The sequence below is a fragment of the Suillus subaureus genome (genome assembly GCF_016647635.1).
Source record: "Suillus subaureus strain MN1 chromosome Unknown BJ212scaffold_13, whole genome shotgun sequence".
Lineage (NCBI taxonomy): Eukaryota > Fungi > Basidiomycota > Agaricomycetes > Boletales > Suillaceae > Suillus > Suillus subaureus.
This window is the reverse complement of record NW_024538569.1, coordinates 94,736-113,836: the sequence shown is the minus strand read 5'-3', so window position 1 is coordinate 113,836 and position 19,101 is coordinate 94,736. Positions and strand designations below refer to the sequence as shown.

Here is a 19,101-nt window from a genome sequence, read left to right as displayed (position 1 = left end):
TCCGTACCTTCAGACGTTCTGTCCTCCTAACCCTTGGACATCCTATCCTCCTGCCCTCTGTACCTTCAGACATCCTGTCCTTCTGTCCTCCGTCATCCTGTCCTCCTGTCCTCCATCATCCTGTCCTCCTGTCCTCCTGTCCTCCTGTCCTTCCATCCTGTTTCCTGTAGAAGTATTACCTTGCAGTGGGAACTCTCCAGAGCACTTCCTGTGTTCCTCTGGAACTCTCCTGCGCTCCTCTGGACATTTCCCGCGCTCCTCCGGAAGTCCCCTAGCGCTCTCCAGCAGAGTAGCCAGCCTCCAGAAGTCCTCTGGACTTCATTGGACCATCATCTGACTTCCTCTGAAATGAAGGGCACATACTTGGGTAAGGGGCACAGCGTACAAGCTGAGGCCAAGCCCCTCTGAGTCAGTCTCTCTCTCCTTTGAGCATGGTTCTTAACACCGCTACTCTCAGGCAAAACTAGAACTCTATGGTCTCTACTGCACTCTACACGCCATATGCGTCTATATCTTCGGCATCACAAATCTCACCGTCGAAGTGGATGCGAAGTATATCAAAGGTATGATCAATAATCCTGATTTGCAACCAAATGCGACCATCAATTGATGGATTGCGGGTATCCTCTTGTTTCAATTTAATCTCACCCATGTCCCTGCCACAAAACACGTGGGCATTGATGGTCTCTCAAGGAGACCGCCAGCCAAAGAAGATCCCATGGAAGATGATGACCATGAGGATTGGATAGATCGTGCATACTCGTTTGGCATAGTGCTCCTGAATGAAAGGATGCATCAAGTGGAGACAGCCGGTGCAAGTATAATGCAACCAGTGCATGTCACGCCATATGCGCAACAACTTATGCGCTTACTGGACATGCGCTCCTTTTTTGACATAGTAGATCAAGCAGTCAACGAACCAGTCATTCCCCGTTCGGAAGCAGTGCAAGCTCAGGACAAGAAAATAGTCGCAACCAAACTGTTTCTTCAAACGTGCGAGTGACCCACTGACCTCACAGAAGACAAATTCAAAACATTCATCCACAATGCCACGCGCTTCTTCATCCTAGAAGATAATCTGTGGTGTAGAAACCCCCAAGGGAAACATCAATTGGTAGTGTGCCCTAACAAGCATTATTGCATTCTCAAAGAAGCGCACAACAATCTTGGGCACAAAGGCATGTACGCCATGCATGTCCGGCTACTTGCGTGCTTCTGGTGGCCTGTAATGATGGACGATGTCAAATGGTATACGCGCACCTGCCATGAATGCCAAGTATGGCAGAACAGGAGGCTGCACATCCTGCCAATGGTGCCTATACCCGGAGGTTTGTTTCGCAAAGCACATATCGACATGATGAAGATGCCCAAAGCAGGCGGATTCGAGTATTTAGTACAGGCGAGATGCGCACTCACATCATACCCTGAATGGCACATGTTGCACAAGGAGAATACCAAGACGCTCCAAGTGTTCATCTTCGAGGAACTCCTCTGCAGATGGGGCCCTATTACCGAATTGGTTACTGACAATGCGCCAGCTTATAGACTTGCTGCAGATGCGCTAGCAGACAAATATGGCATACACCCTATCTGCATCTCTCCGTATAATTCCCAAGCTAATGGTATAGTCGAGTGCCGGCATCGTGATGTCCAGGAGGCCATCATCAAAACTTGCAAAGGAGATGATTCCCACTGGTACCAAGTTGCTCACTCTGTATTCTGGGTGGAGCACATTACTGTACAAAAATCAACAGGATTATTGCCTTACTTCATGGTCCACGGCATAGAGCCTATCTTCCCTTTTGACCTTGCAGAAGCAATGTTCCTGGCTCCCCTACCAGAAAGGGGCGCATTTACCAATATTGATCTCATAGCTTGGCAAGCGTGCCAACTGCAGAAGTGTGTTGAAGATTTATCTGCTATAAAGGACAAGGTATTGAATGCGTGCTATAAATCTATTCACGAATTCGAGAAACACTTTCATGCCTCGATCAAAGATTATGACTTCACGCCCGGCGCCCTAGTGCTAGTTCACAACTCGAAGATCGAGTATGAGCTGAGCAAGAAAATGAAGCCTAGGTATTTGGGACCAATGATCGTCATGTGACATGCGAATGGAGGCTCATATCTATTGGCAGAGTTGGATGGTGCAATCTCCAAGCTTTGGTTTGCCACATTTCGCGTTATCCCTTACTTCCCATGAAGGGAGGACTGCGTCGTGGTGACTAGTATCACTGGCATGAATGACGAAGATCTAGATCGCATTGTGGATGATGGAATCGAGCCAGACGAAGAAGATCCCGAACACGCGATCGACAACTAACACGCAATTCCAACTTTCGCATATCACCTGACAACCTCCCTGTAAATTTCCGCAACCATCTCCATCCAGAAAACATATATCACCAAAGAACAAAAACATCAGATAATACCAAACCTCAAAAACACAACAGTCTAGTATGATACTCTCCGTTTTACCCTGGGTTTCATCCGGTGATCTCTTCACTCTATCTGTCTCATAACGCACATTGCCTTGAACATACAAACCAACAGACACTATATTACATTGCATCAAAATCATCATAATCACCAAAATTACATAGAGAAGTAACCATACTGTAGCGTGCGCCTAATCAAACTCTTAGACCTTCTTTTTCTAACACACGCTGATGCGCCGCGCACTTTTTATCATAGACAGTACATGACCTACCATTTGTGCAATGAGGAATACAGCAGAAGTAGAAGAAGACAAGGCGGGCATGATCCTGCGCGACAAGTGTATCATTTCATATATTATGACTCTCACTTGTGCATTTCACTTATGATGATTTTCTCTTACAATATGTAGGCACAATGGACTTGGACACCAGACATGGACATGTGACGCGACACAAGGCACTTTGGCGCCATCTGGAGACAAGTATTCTAAAGACACATTTTGTGCCAAGGACATGTGACCTATAGTATGCTACCTAGTTCAAAAAGGCAAGCTCTTCATCCAACTGCGACATCTCACATGACATTGCATATGCCTGGGTAGACAGAGTGATCAGATGACTCTGATGAGAGCACGCGTTCTGGCGCATGCCACGAATGATGGACTTGAGGTGCTCATTCTCAGCCCTCAACTTCTCCAACTTGCCCTTGGATTCATCAGCATCATCAGTTGGAGTGCCGCACACCACCTCCTTACCCTTACCAGTCACGATTGCACATGAGGGGAGAGCCTTGATGGCGTGAGCTGGGATGCTGTGTGAACCACAAATAACCACCTCCTTTTTGACCTCAGACTCACTCGACTTGGATGTATCAATCTCCATGATGTTGCGTGCAGGGGACAAGTTGGTAGGGCGCAGAGAACCAGAAGCCAATGCAGAAACAACTGATGCGTTAGGCACAGACTCCACCTTGCGAGTCTTGGCTGCCTTCTTAGTTGCCTCTAGTGAAATTAATATATCACGCATCAAAGAATGAGAAATGCGAAGGGGACTCACTATGTGAAAAAGAACAGGTCTTCTTAGCCTTAGCACAGGTGGCACAGCACCTACCTGATGTACCTCTGCAAAACAGACTTAGCAGGACGCAGTGATCACACATAGGCGCCTGATCTGCAGACACCCGCGCAACAGGTTTCTACAAATGCGACAATCCAATGAGGATGCGAAAGAAAAGTGACACCCCCTACTCACCATGGATTGTTTCTCCATAATGCTTTTCACGGGAGGTAACACCACTTCTGGCACCATCTTCTGTTGAGTGCGTCTGGCGCATGCCAGTGTGTTAGGAGGTGGAGTTGTGATTGCCTTGCTTTTCATATCCTTGATCTCCCTCTTGAATGCCTTGTAGGCGCGCTTACCCTCCTCTAACAATCCTTGGCCCTCATCATCGAAATCCAACTCAAGATCCAAGCGTGAAGCAGTAGACACGATATCGCCCAATTGCTTCTATAGGGCAGGATCTAGGTCTGCACCAGTGATGTGGACAGCACACTCACAAGAAGATCATCCCAGCCTCGTGTCCACGCCTCTATCCTCAAACAGCGCAGGATTGTCTCCAGGGAGGATTTTGACTTGGGTATCAAGCAGCTCGCAAAGCATGGCCCAAACGTGATGCGCTTTGACTTCCTCAGTCTCCCCAACTTCCTTCATCATGACATCAATACCACCAGGAGTTGCAGAGTGCATTCCAGGCTCAGGAGAGGGAGTCACAGCAAGCAGTTGAAGGGGGCCATCTTGTTGAGTATCATGTTGCTGATGAGATGGATAAGATAGAAGAGGCAAAAATGGAAGCGTGATGCGCTTTGAAAATTTTCACCACCCTTCCCAATTCGGTTCATGCCACAGCTCCCGCATCCACATCCACACAACTGGCGATCGAGTTTTCCTGGAGCGGTATTCTCACGATCACATGACTTCAATGACCAATCCGCTAAGTCCAAATACACTATAAGGACTGACTGGGGACAGTCAGTAGCTAAGTCCCCCACAGATGTAGAGACCCCGTCCTCTACAGCCGTATAATAGGCATATTTTCGCGTTTTGGCCTTTGCGCTGAAGCCCCCAATAAGCACGATACATGCACAGTATTTGTGACAATGCACACTTCGAACATGCTACGAGCGCACTTTCGCGTCCTCATCGCCAACCATCCGCATGTCCTGTCCTCATCCTCCAAGGTCCATTGGTGTGTGATTCTATCTATTTTTACTTCAAACACATATCACAGAGTTACATATGGTATGCAATTACACATTGCCTCACTATTTTTACTGCAGTTACATCACTTACGATATTTACCGCTACTTATTCGCTTCCGAAGCCTGGGAACACACTTACAAGGCATTACATGTCTCTGAGTAAATTTTAGTTACTGGGTTCCCTTCCACTAGTATCGGGATAGCAGCAGATAGTAGAATTGACTACCACCTTTGTCGATTTTCGCACTTGAACTGCAAAAAGGGATCATTTAGTCTCCATCATCTCCCACCAATCCAAGAAAAAGATCAGTACCGCTCGCCTTGAGGTCTAGAGCCTAGCCATGAAGTGTGCATCTTTGCGTACCTATCGCATCCAGCACACTTTGGCGCCTATTGTTGCATTCCATACTCTTGCACTCCACCAGGCCCTCTGTCGAGAGCTAGTTCTTGGCATTTCCCCTCAATTCTTTAGAGGAATCCTTTCTCAGTGGCAATCCCCTTGGGTCGAGTTTGACTCGTGTCCAGGGGAGCTCTGAAGAGTTCTTATCTTTAGTTCCCCCCCCCCCCCCCATCCAAATTCCTCACCTTCACCATGCCACCAGGAATCATCACAAGAACTGCCCAGCATACTACTGTCAGGTTTGCAAGGAGTACGCACCCGGACACTTGTCAGTCTTTTGTAAAGACCTGAAAGGAGAAGCAGTCATTCCACTGGTTTGGACTGACCCTGGTTTCTATGAAGCCCTTGCTCGTTGGGAAATTGAGCAAGATGCCATCTATCATGCTGCTGAGTTAGCTGACAGGTTGCTTCCTATTACTGAGGAACAAGACGACTTGCTGGACTCAAACTACAATGCTGACCCTATCTACTGGGCCAATCAGGATAACTGAAGTTGGTGACTTCATCCCTAAACAAGGGGTAATGTTACAGTTACACTTGCCCCTATTCATTTTCCTTACTTACATGTGTATTATGTCATGACCGTGCCACGCCACACCATCACTAGACTTGTCCTTTCTATATTTGTATTACATTGTGATCGCTGCAGCCATTATTAGATGACTCACCTCTTATCTCTGACTCATCTCTTATCACTGACTCATCGCTGACATACACGTACCTGCCCTAAAGTACTTATGTCCTATATATATATCCGGTCATGTACTTAGTAGAACTTCACTTTAATCCTACTAGGTTTTCACCAGAACATCTCTTGCTTAGGACCTCCAATCCTAAGTCATCTGAACCTATATTCAAAGCAGAGACACTCTCTTTGCTTTGTCTTATGACCCTTACATTTGTAAGGTCTTGATTCAACTTCAACTGACACTCTTATCGAGCTGTTGACGTCATGACTATCCTAGTTCATAACAACTACCACCTTGCTGAATGGGGCCATGCAAATTAGGTGTATGTTGCAGTGACCTGACTTATCACCCTGGCACAGTACTTACACATTTTTGCAGGCCTTGCAATGCTCAGGAATTATATAACCTACACCACATGCAGCTCTGCAATGTCATCAAGCATATTTTCAGTGTCCTGAAAAATCACTTTCACATACTTCAGCTCCCTCCTGAGTATAGTTCTGACACACAAGCTTGCATCCCACCGGCATTGTGTCTGGTACACAATGTCATCTGCATCTATGACCCAGACAAATTATTGGACTATTGTGACATGGAGTCAGGTGAGTGAAGCACTGATTATAATAGTAGCACACTCGCCAATGGACCTCCCACTGAAGCAGCATGCATTCATGCACATGATGTTTGAGATGAGATTGCTAATGCAATGTGGGATGATTACCTTGTGGAATGGTGCTGTAGAGGAGCATCTTTGCCACCTGGTGCAAACTGAATGTAATTAGTTCTGTCATTTTTTGCTGTTGTTTTTCTTTCAATGTACAATGTACCTTCACTGCCAACTCAAAATATTGTATTGCATGTGGATAACAAGTGCTTCAACAACATCAAAAAAAAATTTCAATGTGAAGGTATTACAGCAGTAGGTATCACAGCAATTCCTGTTCATTTGCCTGCACTCTCCTTGCCTCCCACAGGTGCTGCACTAAAAAAATCTTGCAAATGCCATCTCATGTGATGTTATTGTAAGCATTAGCAATAGTGATGTCATATTGGAAAAGGTTAATCATTGCCACAGCATCATAGTCATCCAAATCCATCTCCTTTTGCACTTGAAGCATAGTGTGCTGCTTGCAGAATGGAACAGGTCCCACAATGTGGGCTGCAACAATATCATTAAGTACTGATGTTGTGGAGGCTATACCACTGGCCACTTTATCACCCAACCCTTCCAAAGCAAGTGGCAGGGTGAGATGCTGTGATTTTGATGACCCTGCTGCACTCTTGGCTTTTGAAGAATGTGGAGGGTGGGACCCATGTTGATCACTGTTGTCCCCATCAGCTTTATGCTTCACTGCAGTTGATGAGCCAGGTGTGGAAATCAAGGGGGCAACAAAAGGCTGCATTGAAGCCTTGTGACATGGCAGGTAGGATAGATGCAGGGACAGGTGGGAGATCATTTGGTATTGGAGTGGTGCGCTGAAGGTTCAACAACTCTGCTGGCTTGCAGAGCTAAAGAAAGAAAGATGCCTCTACCTCTGGGGTGAGAGGAAGGCTACTGACTCTCTAGATGTTGGTTGAAGTGTGCCAGGTGATATGTTTGACCCTTAAGGGAAGCAAGGAAAGCAAATATCCATGAAGTGACACCAGGTCAACTCTGGTGAAGTGCACTGGGGGCGCGTGCATGGGAATGTCAAGCGCATAGGTGCGCGAAGCGTGGGAATATGGCACACGCAGTGCGTGAACGTGTAAAAGACTGGTAGAAGGCGTGAAGGCATGAACTAAAACTGCTGAGGGATGACTGGTGATAATAGACTGAGCTGAGGACTAGGGCGATGACTCTGATAGATGCTAACTCATGATGGATTCTAACTGCTAGATGACTACTGGATGGTGGTAGCTATATTCTGTGGTGGTGGTCCCTGTATGAAAACTTCCTAGGCAACAGGTAAGCTGTGCCTAGGCGCACTCCCAGGGCTTGGAAGCGAATAGGGAGTGCTCTATGTATGTAAGTGAGATAAGGACAGGGTCCATGATGAAATAATGCCATACAAGTACTGAATATGGTCTGATAATGAAAATAAACAAGAAAGGACTCACTAGGGAACTGGTTGGACGATGGATGGATGCTCCCAGATGCTGTGCGACATAAGGCGACTGAGTGTGGGAAGAGCACACTCAGTGCATGTGCGGGAATGCGTCGCATAGTGCAGAAAAGCATCGTGCCTCTGGCGCATTTCGCAGGAAAGTCATAGATGGTGAGTCATACACTATACCAATCATCATGGGTTGAAATATGCACAATATACACCTAGAGGATTCTCATTCCCTACAGTGCATGTCATTGTCATTGAGATCATGGAACCCAACTTGATTGAGCACATTCTCCAGCAACAACATGACATCAGGAGAAGCATTGGCAGTAGTAGCAATATCGCTACCAGTTGCTGTGGGGGTCAACATGTTTGTAGTTAGGCTGGTGCTGACATGGAAGCCAACCTAGCTGCTTGTATGTGTCAGAATAATGCCTCACAGCACCTCATTGTGTGCCCATCCTTTGTTTCTCAAAGGCTTCACTGAGAGGTTATGCTGCATGAATTATTAGTGTGATAGAGCAGGGGAGATGGATAAAAAAATACCTTAACAAAGCCCACCCACATAGTCTCAGATTCTGCAGTGATGTTTGCTCCCAATTCTGAGTGGAATGATAGACCAGAGGCATGGTTAGCAATTTTGTCAACCACCTGATACATCTTTTTGATCTAGATATACATTAATATCAGTAACAGCATATATATCAATGAAACAATACTTACCCAAGTCCATTTGGATTGGCAGGCTTCAGGTGTCTTGGGAGCATCTTCAGGACATGGGCATGTTGCCATCTCTGTAGCAGCACTAACCCAGAAAGATTTGGTGAAGTTCATACCATCACCCCCTTTGGCATGGTGTTGAACTGCATATTCAACTAGCTTCTTTTCATCATCAAGAGACCATATGCAGTGGTCTCTAGCTGCTGTGGCAGTTTCCTGACTATCATTTGCTTCCCTCTTTTTACCTTTTCCTTTGGCCATGGTTGGGTGAAAATGGAGAGAATATCACAATACTGATGAGCATTGTGTCAAGGGCATGATTGTATTGATAAGAAGACATCACACCATGACTGGGGCACATGGCACATTGGCATGCTTACTTAATCTTGTTTTTTATTTCTTGAAATTTGTTGAAGTTGGCCGAAATCGTGATCCTGAACAGAGTCTTAGTACTTTGCTTACCATTTTGATAAGCACGTGACTATAGGGGAAGACTTGTAGCGCAACATGAATTGCTCATCATGTGTCCACCCTGTACATGTCACTGGTGGATCTTAGGATTTGAAATCACATGAAAAGAGTCTACAATGGAAAGCCTCTCGGCACTACCACCTCCACAAGCATTCTGACACTCTCCTGGGTCCTCTGTGGAAGCTCATGTGCCTGAGAGTTTGGAAATCTTGATAACATGATGTGTGTCTACATGCCATACAATTGGAGAGGTCACTGGTCGGATAATACAACATTTAGACTTGAACAATTTAAAGGTGCTTTCATCTTCACAGGAGCAACCACCCAGAAGGAAATCTTTGCCAGTAACTGCAAAAGGATAATTCAGCCACTCCCAAGTTTACATCACTTTAGTGAGCCGGTGTGAAGAAGTAATTGATACTAGGCGGTTAGCAACTAGCACTACTTATCCTAAGAGGTGCGAGTTAATTGATTGGCCCAAGAGGACTGCTATTGAAGCACTTCCTTCAATTATGTGTGAGGGAAGTAAGTGAGCAAAGGAGTTATAACCTATGTCAGCCTAAGAAACTTGAATGCAGACTGTATGTATACCTTTGAATTTCTATGCCTAAGAATTGACCATGAGTGTGGGCAAGAATCGACTGATGTTAGTATCACAAGAGTGGTGTAGAGACTTGCTCCTCTACAGTGGCTCAAAAAACTGTCCACATGTTTTGACATTTTTCACTATCTATGATATTGTGTGAGAACGAACAAATGTGTCAAGGACATGCTTATACCACATTGTAGTATGGCTTCAGGGCTTTCATTTGAACCCTACACCGTGGGAATCGGTGGAGATATGGTGGAGACATAAGGCTTATAAAATGATGACTCATGTGGACAGTTTTTTGAGTGTATATTAAAACTATATAAATCATTATTTATGACACCACAAAAATCATGCCACTATTATATAAATTATGAAGTGGTGTCATTATGTTATTTTATGACTATATCTAACTATATAAACCAGAATATCTCATGTATCATAGTCATAATCACCATGAAAGCCATCTCCTCTGCTCAAAGAGATAATATCCTCTCTCTGTCTTATGCTGGCCTCTCTGCTCGCCAAATTTCCTCTAGAACTGGAGTATGCAAGTCCACTGTGGCCAAGTTTATCAAAGAAAGCCACCCAGACAAGGAAAACTCTTGTGGAAGACGTCCATCCAAGCTTACCTCTACTGACAAAAGGGCTATTATCCAACATATCACTACAGGAAAGGCTGATAATGCTGTCCAAGCCACCCATTATATCAATTCCACCATCACTACCCCTGTCTCTTCACAAACTGTGAGGAATGTTCTCAAGGCAGCTCATCTCAAGGCAGTAACAAAGAAGAAAAAGCCTCTTCTCTCCATCAAACATAGGCAGAGAAGACTAGCCTTTGCCTTAGCTCATCAACACTGGACTGTAGAGGACTGGAAGCATGTTATATGGTCAGATGAGACCAAAATCAATAGGATTGGGTCAGATGGGAAGGTATATGTATGGAAAAAGAAGGGAGATGGCCTAACAGACAGAGAGGTTAATGGGACTGTCAAGTTTGGAGGAGGTTCTTTAATGGTATGGGGCTGTATGGGATGGAATGGTGTGGGAATGCTTGCTGAGGTTGAGGGGAAGATGAATGCTGAGCAGTATGTGGACATTTTAAATGACCACTTGCTGCCTAGCTTGGCAGAATCAGGGATTGATGAAGAAGATATCATTTTCCAACAGGATAATGATCCCAAGCACACATCCAGAAGAGCTAAGGAATGGTTTGAAGAACATAACATCAATGTCCTTGACTGGCCAGCACAGTCTCCTGATATCAATGTCATTGAATATCTCTGGGGAACACTCAAGAAAAAGCTTCAAGCATATGAAAACCCCCCTAAAGGAGTATGGGAGCTTTGGGAGAGAGTAGCAGTGGAATGGGAGAAGATCACAGCTGAGAATTGCCAGAAATTAATTGAGAGTATGCCTAGAAGGATAGAGGCAGTAATTAAAGCCAAGGGAGGTCATACAAAATACTAGAATACCTGGTTATTATTGTAAAATACTTGAGTCAAAAAACTGTCTGCATGAGTCACCATTTTGTGAGCCTTGTATCTCCACCATATCTCCACCGATTCCCACAGTGTAGGGCTCAAATGAAAGCCCTGAAGCCATACTACAATGTGGTATAAGCATGTCCTTGATGCATTTGTTCGTTCTCACACAATATCATAGATAGTGAAAAATGTCAAAACATGTGGACAGTTTTTTGAGCCACTGTATATTGCCACTACTGGACAATATACCACCCCTTTCCACTGATACTCCGGTTCTGATCCTCTGGATAAGACACTTGCACTATTGCACACTGATGCGCAACCACCATGTGCACATGAACACACTTGCACGTCCTGCATGCCCACTCTAGGTCCTCCACTACAGTCCGTCCACCTGTCCATGTCCTCACTAAAGTTCACTGGTGTGTTTTTATCACACTCTTATTGCTCTGACATACCTTCCGGGCCAATTATAGTGCTATAAATGTGCAAGCACACACTGTTAAGGTTGCATGCTCAAGGGGGTTGGATCACAAGGGCTTGGCCTCAGCTCGTATGCTGTGCCCCTTTCCCAAGTATGTGCCCTTAATTTCCGGGGGCTAGAACAGTTGTCCGGAGTTTCTGGGATTTGACTAGGGCAGACAACAGATATCCGGATCTGAAATGTGAGATAAACCTGATGGATGTCTGGATGTTACTTGGGCAAGCGGATAAGACTAATCCAGACAAAATCTGGACTAGAAACTAACAGAGGATAGACCACCTTAAGGTAGAGTCAGAAATGTAGTCTAGGATGCAATCCTAAGACTCAGAATATGACAAGAGACTTGTCTCGAGTCCAGAGGACACAGGAATGAGCAGGAACTAAGATGATATTCAAACTGGAGTATTTCTGAGAGTTACAGGAGGTTTATATACTGTAGGTATCATATAGGGATCAATCAGCAAACATAAAGGCTATGTACGAAGCATATGCAAAGTCTATTAGTAAGTAGGATGGATCACAAATAATGAACACCAGAAATGAAATATATGTAACAGATCAATAATCAGAAGGGAAACATGGTTAACCAGAGTCCAGAGACAGGGGAAGTCTAAATGGGGTTGTGCACTGATATAGGGTTTGGATTCAAGAAGGAAGATAAAGATAGATCAGATCATTTGAGATCTGGATCTCAGATCCAGATATCTGGAGAAATGGATTTAGAGTTGAGGGTCCAGAATGGCATATGACACATGCTTAAAACATTATTACATACAGATATCACTACCTACTCGCTTTGCCTCCACACTACAAGTGTCACCTAGTGCCCAATATAGAGAGGGGACTGAGAGTTTTTTTAGAGTACTGGATCCTAGTACCTCCCACCTCTGTGTAGTAGCAGTAGTTTGCACATTTGAGCCAGTTTGAAAGCACTAAGAATTGGAACTTGCACACTACCTTCATAGACATGATCACCTCTAGTCAGCTCAATTCTCTCTCCACTGGATTTCATTTCCAGATAGCTCTAGCACCTATGCTTTAGACCCCCATCATGCATGCTCTTGCTTTCTATCACATCAGCATGCTTTCGTGCGCATCTTCTTTGCACTTCTTCCAGTATTCGCACTTCACACATCCTATAGTGCCCATTCAGTTTCAGAGTCTCCCTCAGTCATTTTGAGGACCTTCTCTCAGTAGCTGTCCTTAGGGTTGAGTTCTGTCTCACATCCAGGTCTTGCTTTAGTTTCCCCCATAGTCCAAAGTCCTCACCTCCAGCAGGATGAACTGTTGGAAGATACATGCAAGCATATTGGATGTCAGATGCTGGTGCAGCAGATGTAATGCGCACAAAATCAACCACACTCTATGGAGCGGCCAGTCACAAGGGATATAGCACAAGTAAAGAACAGCACTAAACTACCGGACATGGGTCAGTTATTCTTGAAAGAGTTTAAGGGTAAGATCATAGCAGTACAGAACTTCAGAGTGGTCAAATTGTGCAGGATTTTCAAGAAAGAGAAAAATAGATGGATTGCACAAGGTCCATGAAAATAATGTGAGAACAACTCTCCTATAGAGCTGAGTCCAGGGGAAAAGGAACTACTCAATTGTATGTACTGCAGTCATTTATATTGTAGCACATGAATGTCTGGAATGCATAGGTGAGAATTGTAGCATAGTTAGCAAGCACACAATGAGTCTATAGGTAATAAGACATTATGCACTGCGGAACGTGAGTAGATGTGTAATAAGACCTGCAGCTCATTTAGCAATGACATTTGGGAAAAATAACACACCAGTGGAGATAGGTGGACATGGATAGGACATGGGAGGGTGGATTCCTAGGACTGGACCAGAGTAAGAGTGGATGGGTCGATATATATGGATTTAATGATCCATGCTTTATCTCCTTTCCTGAAGGTGAGAAGAACCATGCTATGATCATACATGCCTAGTGCCAGTATGATCATCACACCAGGAAGCTTAAACAGTGCATGTTTAGTGGTAGCCATAACACAATTGACTCACAAAGGTTGGTTTCACTTGGTCAGATGAGATTGTAAGTATTGAGAGTGATGAACAGTGAACAAGCTTGATGGGATCAGCACCTACAGCACATGAATGGTGTTTAAGTTTTCGGCATTGCATTCTCATCAAATCATCTTCTCAAACACTTGCAAGTGATGGATGAATTCCCTTTCATGAACAGAGTATTGTCACATAAAGAGGTTTTGGCGCAATGACTGGGCCTAGTTAAAATGGACATCCAAGGATCTATATGCCACAAAAATATTGTCAGTAGGTTTCAAATCAACTCCAAGTGAAATGGATTTTGACTCTGTTGGGGTAACTGCTTGGCTAAGACTGGTCAGATGGATACCTGATGAAACAACTCACAAGTCAATTGTTAAGGTGTGTTTTTATAGAAAAAGACATTATCCAGCAGGTTTTGAACCTAGGCAACCAAAGAGGAACAGATTTTAATTCTGTTGCAGCAACCACTTGCTAAGATGAGTTGAGATGAACATCCGACAAAACCATCCATGAGTAAATGTCCAAATGTGTTACAATAGGGAAAAAAACCTTGTTGTCAACAGGTTTGACAGATCTTGATCCTGTTTGATATTGTGGGAATCACCTGGCTACAAGACTAGTTAAGATGAACCTCCAATGAAACCATCCATGAGTGAATCTTTAAGACATGTTGCAATAGCACAAAAAGCCTCATCATCAGCGGGTTTCAAACCTGCACTGGCACAGTCCAAGAGACAAATTTAGACTCTGTCATGGTGACCACTTTGGCCAGGATGATGTTGAGATGAACCTCTGAGGAAATCATCCATGAGTGAATCTTCAGGGCATGTTCAAATAAAAACAATCTGTTGAATGGCAAGTTTTGAACTTGCATAGTCCAAGAGAAACAGATTTCAATTCTGTTGTGGTAGCCACTTAGCTATGACCAGTTAGAACAACCTGTGATGAAACCATCCATGAGTGAATGTCAAGGTGTTCTGAGAGAGAAAAATTTGGGCATGTCATTGACAGGTTTTGAACCTGCACAATCCAAGAGAAACAGATTTTGATTCTGTCATGGTAACACCAGAGACATTGCCAGATTGGCTGGAGGATAATATGTGGATGTCATATCCCACAATCCAGACCCACGTTCCATCATATTCCCACGCCTTCCAAGCCTACATCCGGACCACACTTCATATCCAACTCATTCCCAGATCCCCTTCCGCTGTGTGCTCCACACCTCAGCAGGATTGACTACACTCCAGATTTACCCCTGAGCTCCAGACCATCGGATCTCCACTGCTAGCCTGAACCATAACCCCCTGTCCCATCCACCCTATGTACACTCCATCCAGCAAGACATTCAGACTTCACCTCATCTTGGATTCTGGACTCTATCCACCTTCTCATATCCTGGTCCTGTATCCACCTTGTCTTCCAGATCCCCAGATCTCCAGATATTAGCTCCAGACCTATTCCCACCCTCTGTCCGATATCCTGCGCCTATCCCCATTTAGGCATTCTCTGCTTAATGGCTTTCGGTTACCTCTTCTTCTGTCTTGCTTATTGATCCTTGTATGAGTCTTCATCTCCGAGTTCATTTAGTTATGTTCTGTCTTACTTACTAATGTGTTTCCACATGCTCGTACATAGCCTTGCTCCTTTGCTTACTGATCCCCTCAGATACTGTTCAGTATATAACCCCTGTAGATACTCCTGTAGTTCCTTAGTTTGAATATCAACTTAGACTTGCCCAATCCTCTCTTGGACTTTGGTCCACCTAAGTCTGTCCTACCCATCAGGCCTAGGGATTGATTCCCTAGGCCAGAGCTCCGCCTTTCCAGCACTTACCCTCTTTCTGGACTTAGGTCCAACCCTTGTCTCTCCAACTCTACCTTAGGGTAGTCTACCTCTGTTTGTTTCTACATCAGACGAAGTCCAATGTAGCCCCTATTCCTTCTGGACCTCTGGACCTCCTGTCCCTCATACCTCCAGGCATCCTGTCCTTTGGACGTTCTGCCCTCCTAACCCTTGGACATCCTATCCTCCTGTCCTTCTGTCCTCTGTCATCCTGTCCTCCTGTCCTCCTGTCCTCCTGTCCTCCTGTCCTCCTGTCCTCTGGACCTTCAGACCTCCTATCCTTCCATCCTGTTTCCTGTAGAAGTATTACCCTGCAGTGGAAACTCTCCTGAGCACTTCCTGTGTTCCTCCAGAACTCTCCTGCACTCCTCCGGACATTTCCCGCACTCCTCCGGAAGTCCTCTAGCACTCTCCAGCAGAGTAGCCAGCCTCTGGAAGTCCTCCAGACTTCATCAGACCATCATCGGACCTCATATGAAATGAAGGGCACATACTTGGGTAAGGGGCACAGCGTATGAGCTGAGGCCAAGCCCCTCTGAGTCAGTCTCTCTCCTCCTTTGAGCAACATGGTTCTTAACAGTGGAACATATTTGTAAAGTATCTTACATCTATTGTGCAATGTTGAACCTAAACAAATAATACACAAATGTAAAATCTGTGGTCAAAACTGATTCCCTACCAGATTTATCTCCAAATGAAGAATACATAGACAACAATATTTAAATTTTGAAAGGAAGCCTTTGTTTTAGCACTAGATCCATGCTCATATTGAAATTATGACAATAATGGGTGACTTCCCATAGGCAAAAATAATGTAGAATATAATATAATTTCACGTATTAGGAAGGTGTGCTGTGATGCTGGGTGACATCTCATCACCATTTGAAATCCATTAAGGGTCTACCCCTGCAGATTATTCTAATGAGAATAAACTCAAACTTGCCTTTTCAGGACCACTCACACCAGCAATATCTGCTGACATAATCTTACCCTCTGTCATCCAGCACCGTTCAAACTTCAATACTACCACTTCAGCACCATTCAATACTTCACGAATCCCTCATATACATCAGCAAATTACTGGGTGCCTGTACAGAGTTGTACAGGTTTGTACAAACTTGTATAGGCTCACAGAACTTGCATACTTACCTTCTTTCTATAGGCACTGGTTTGGCCGCTTTGTGATGAGCCAAACATCTGAGCCTCACACTAGCACTCAGTGCTTGCCAAGGGACAATGGTATGACATCAGTCATGTTGTGCAGAGTGAGGAGGAGTATGTGCAGGCCAAATGAAAGGTACTGTGATACCATTGTTGGGATGAGCGCAAAAATCTGTTGCAGACTAATTTGATGCATTGTAGAATTTAGGTAGTGTAATACAAGGCCAAGGGCACCTCTGACATCAAGAGATTGTTGTTCGACACAGGGATTAGCATACTGACTGATATCATCACAAGGAATGGGTGCATGGTACCAATGTTTCACAAAGCCAGAGGTGAGTATGAAGGTGAATGTCTCCACATCAAAGCCCATAGTCGTAATGAAGGCTTGATCATTCTGGCTCACAAATAGCGCTTGCCATGGGGTATTCATCTGTGGATTTGGAAGGAGCTGTGCACAGCAAAGGTATTGTCATCATGGTTGACATCTGTCAATGCGCTCTTGTTGAGTCAGCTTGATTCCCACCAGTACAGTAGCTGCAACAATGAGTGCAGATTCTTCATTGTTGATTACTTCTGTTTCTATCTTGTTTTGCAATGCTTGATATTGATATAAAATATCATCCATGATATTCCATTGATCTATGGTTTGGTTTTTTGTACAGAATATCTGATTGTGTAACTTGGAAAATGTTTTTCAAAGTCCAGTATATGATAATCCAGATTATTTTGCCTATGGGAAGTCACCCAATATTTTGTATGTGCAGATCCGGATTGTATTATTCTGAATTTGTTTGATGACTGACCAATAAGAAAGCTCCATACCAAATATGTATAGGGTTCATATTTAAAATTTGTAATTAAAATTGATCAGCCACCATATTCATGCTTAAATTCTGTCATATCCGCATATCCAGATCTCAGATCCAACCCTTATCTCTTCTCAGATCCACATCTTATCTCTGATCCTATCCGCATCTTATCTCCCTCCAACATCTCGTCATTCAACCTGTCCACTCATCTGGTCCACAACTCATCTGAATCCACAACCAGCACTCGTCCCCTTTTGGTAACCCCCTAACTCCGGTATTTTGGTTATCTGTATATCCGTCCTGCTCCCTTATCCACTACCTATGTTTCATTTCTGTTTCATGATTTGTGATCCGTTTCTACTTACCAATAGACTATCCACATGCTTCGTACATAGCCTCGGACTCTGCTGATTGATCATTCCGTTAGATACCTATAGTATATAACCTCCTGTAACTTTCTGTAGTACCTCAGTTCGAATATCATCTTAGTTCTGCTCATTCCTGTCCTCCAGACTTGAGTACCTCTACTCTCATCACCCTCCGAGACTTAGGATTGATTCCTATAGTCTATCCATATCCGCCTCTGTCCCCAACAGTCCATTACCGTTAGTTTCTAGTCTGGACTCATCCAGATTAGCCCTGTGATACTTATCCCTCATCCGGAAGTCATCCGGATCTGTTACACTACTCATCTGACCTTCCACATGCGCTAGTCTTGCCTTCCTGAAATAAGGGGCAATACTCAGGTAAGGGGCACAGCACACGAGCTGAGGCCGAAGCCCTTCCGATCCAGTTACCCTTTGAGTACAACCTTAACAAATTCTATATATGGCACATATCTCAGAGTAAAACAAATTTTATTTCACAGTTTGGATATGAGATGCCATTAGATTTAGGATATTGTCCCCCCAATTTGCCCAAATGTCATATCACAAACATATGTAAAATTTGATATTCAATATCATCACAGTACAGATTCTATCACAAATGTAAAATATTTCTGTGGATATGATGCGAATCTGTCCCACAGGCAGATCCTGTCCTGCCTCAGGTGTAATCACTTTAGCCAGTATGCTTCCAAGTTGAGATGAACCTCCGAAGTACAGTTGTCCATGAGTAAACATCAAGGTGTGATAGGACATGTGTCAGCAGATTTTCACCCAAGATTTCTAATCTGCTCCAGCGCCAGTTGGCTATAACTACTTGAGACAGACCTTGAAGGATCCATCGAGGAGTGAATGTTCAAGGCGCAACAAAAGGAAAAAGATTGTTGAGCAGGTTCGAACTTGCAACAGATTTCTATCCTGTCACACTGACCGCCGTGTGGCTAAGACTGGTCAAGATAGACGTCTGTAATACGAGTCGAAGAACATCATGCATTAACAGCAGATCACATAGGATTAGCAGTCATTTGCCAACGCAAAATGAAATAAAAAAGACTAAGTCGATGGCCACGAAACATGCTAGGAATAAGCGTGTTCGGAGCTGCCAGTATGTGCTATTATTCTCACGGGGTCGATTGTACAAGTATAAAAGGACCCCCAGGGCGGAGGGACCCTACGAATTCGAACACCTTGGTACGTATCACATCTCAAGATGGTCTGGATTTCCTGTCAAGTT

At 44.3% G+C, this 19,101-nt stretch overlaps 2 protein-coding genes across 2 annotated transcripts; both read right to left on the bottom strand.

The window, feature by feature from the left end:
* Window positions 1–2,972: 2,972 nt before the first annotated feature.
* BJ212DRAFT_1299064 (uncharacterized protein) lies at window positions 2,973–4,842 on the bottom strand (the record flags this gene model as incomplete). Its single annotated transcript, XM_041332788.1, has 8 exons — window positions 2,973–3,439; window positions 3,549–3,633; window positions 3,690–3,944; window positions 3,995–4,142; window positions 4,315–4,383; window positions 4,458–4,550; window positions 4,625–4,706; window positions 4,836–4,842. The coding sequence occupies 8 exons, from the start codon at window positions 4,840–4,842 to the stop codon at window positions 2,973–2,975; spliced, it is 1,206 nt and encodes a 401-aa protein (XP_041193748.1).
* Window positions 4,843–8,311: 3,469 nt separating this feature from the next.
* Window positions 8,312–8,856, bottom strand: BJ212DRAFT_1299063 (uncharacterized protein; the record flags this gene model as incomplete). Its single annotated transcript, XM_041332787.1, has 3 exons — window positions 8,312–8,371; window positions 8,422–8,544; window positions 8,599–8,856. The coding sequence occupies 3 exons, from the start codon at window positions 8,854–8,856 to the stop codon at window positions 8,312–8,314; spliced, it is 441 nt and encodes a 146-aa protein (XP_041193747.1).
* Between the last annotated feature and the right edge of the window lie 10,245 nt (window positions 8,857–19,101).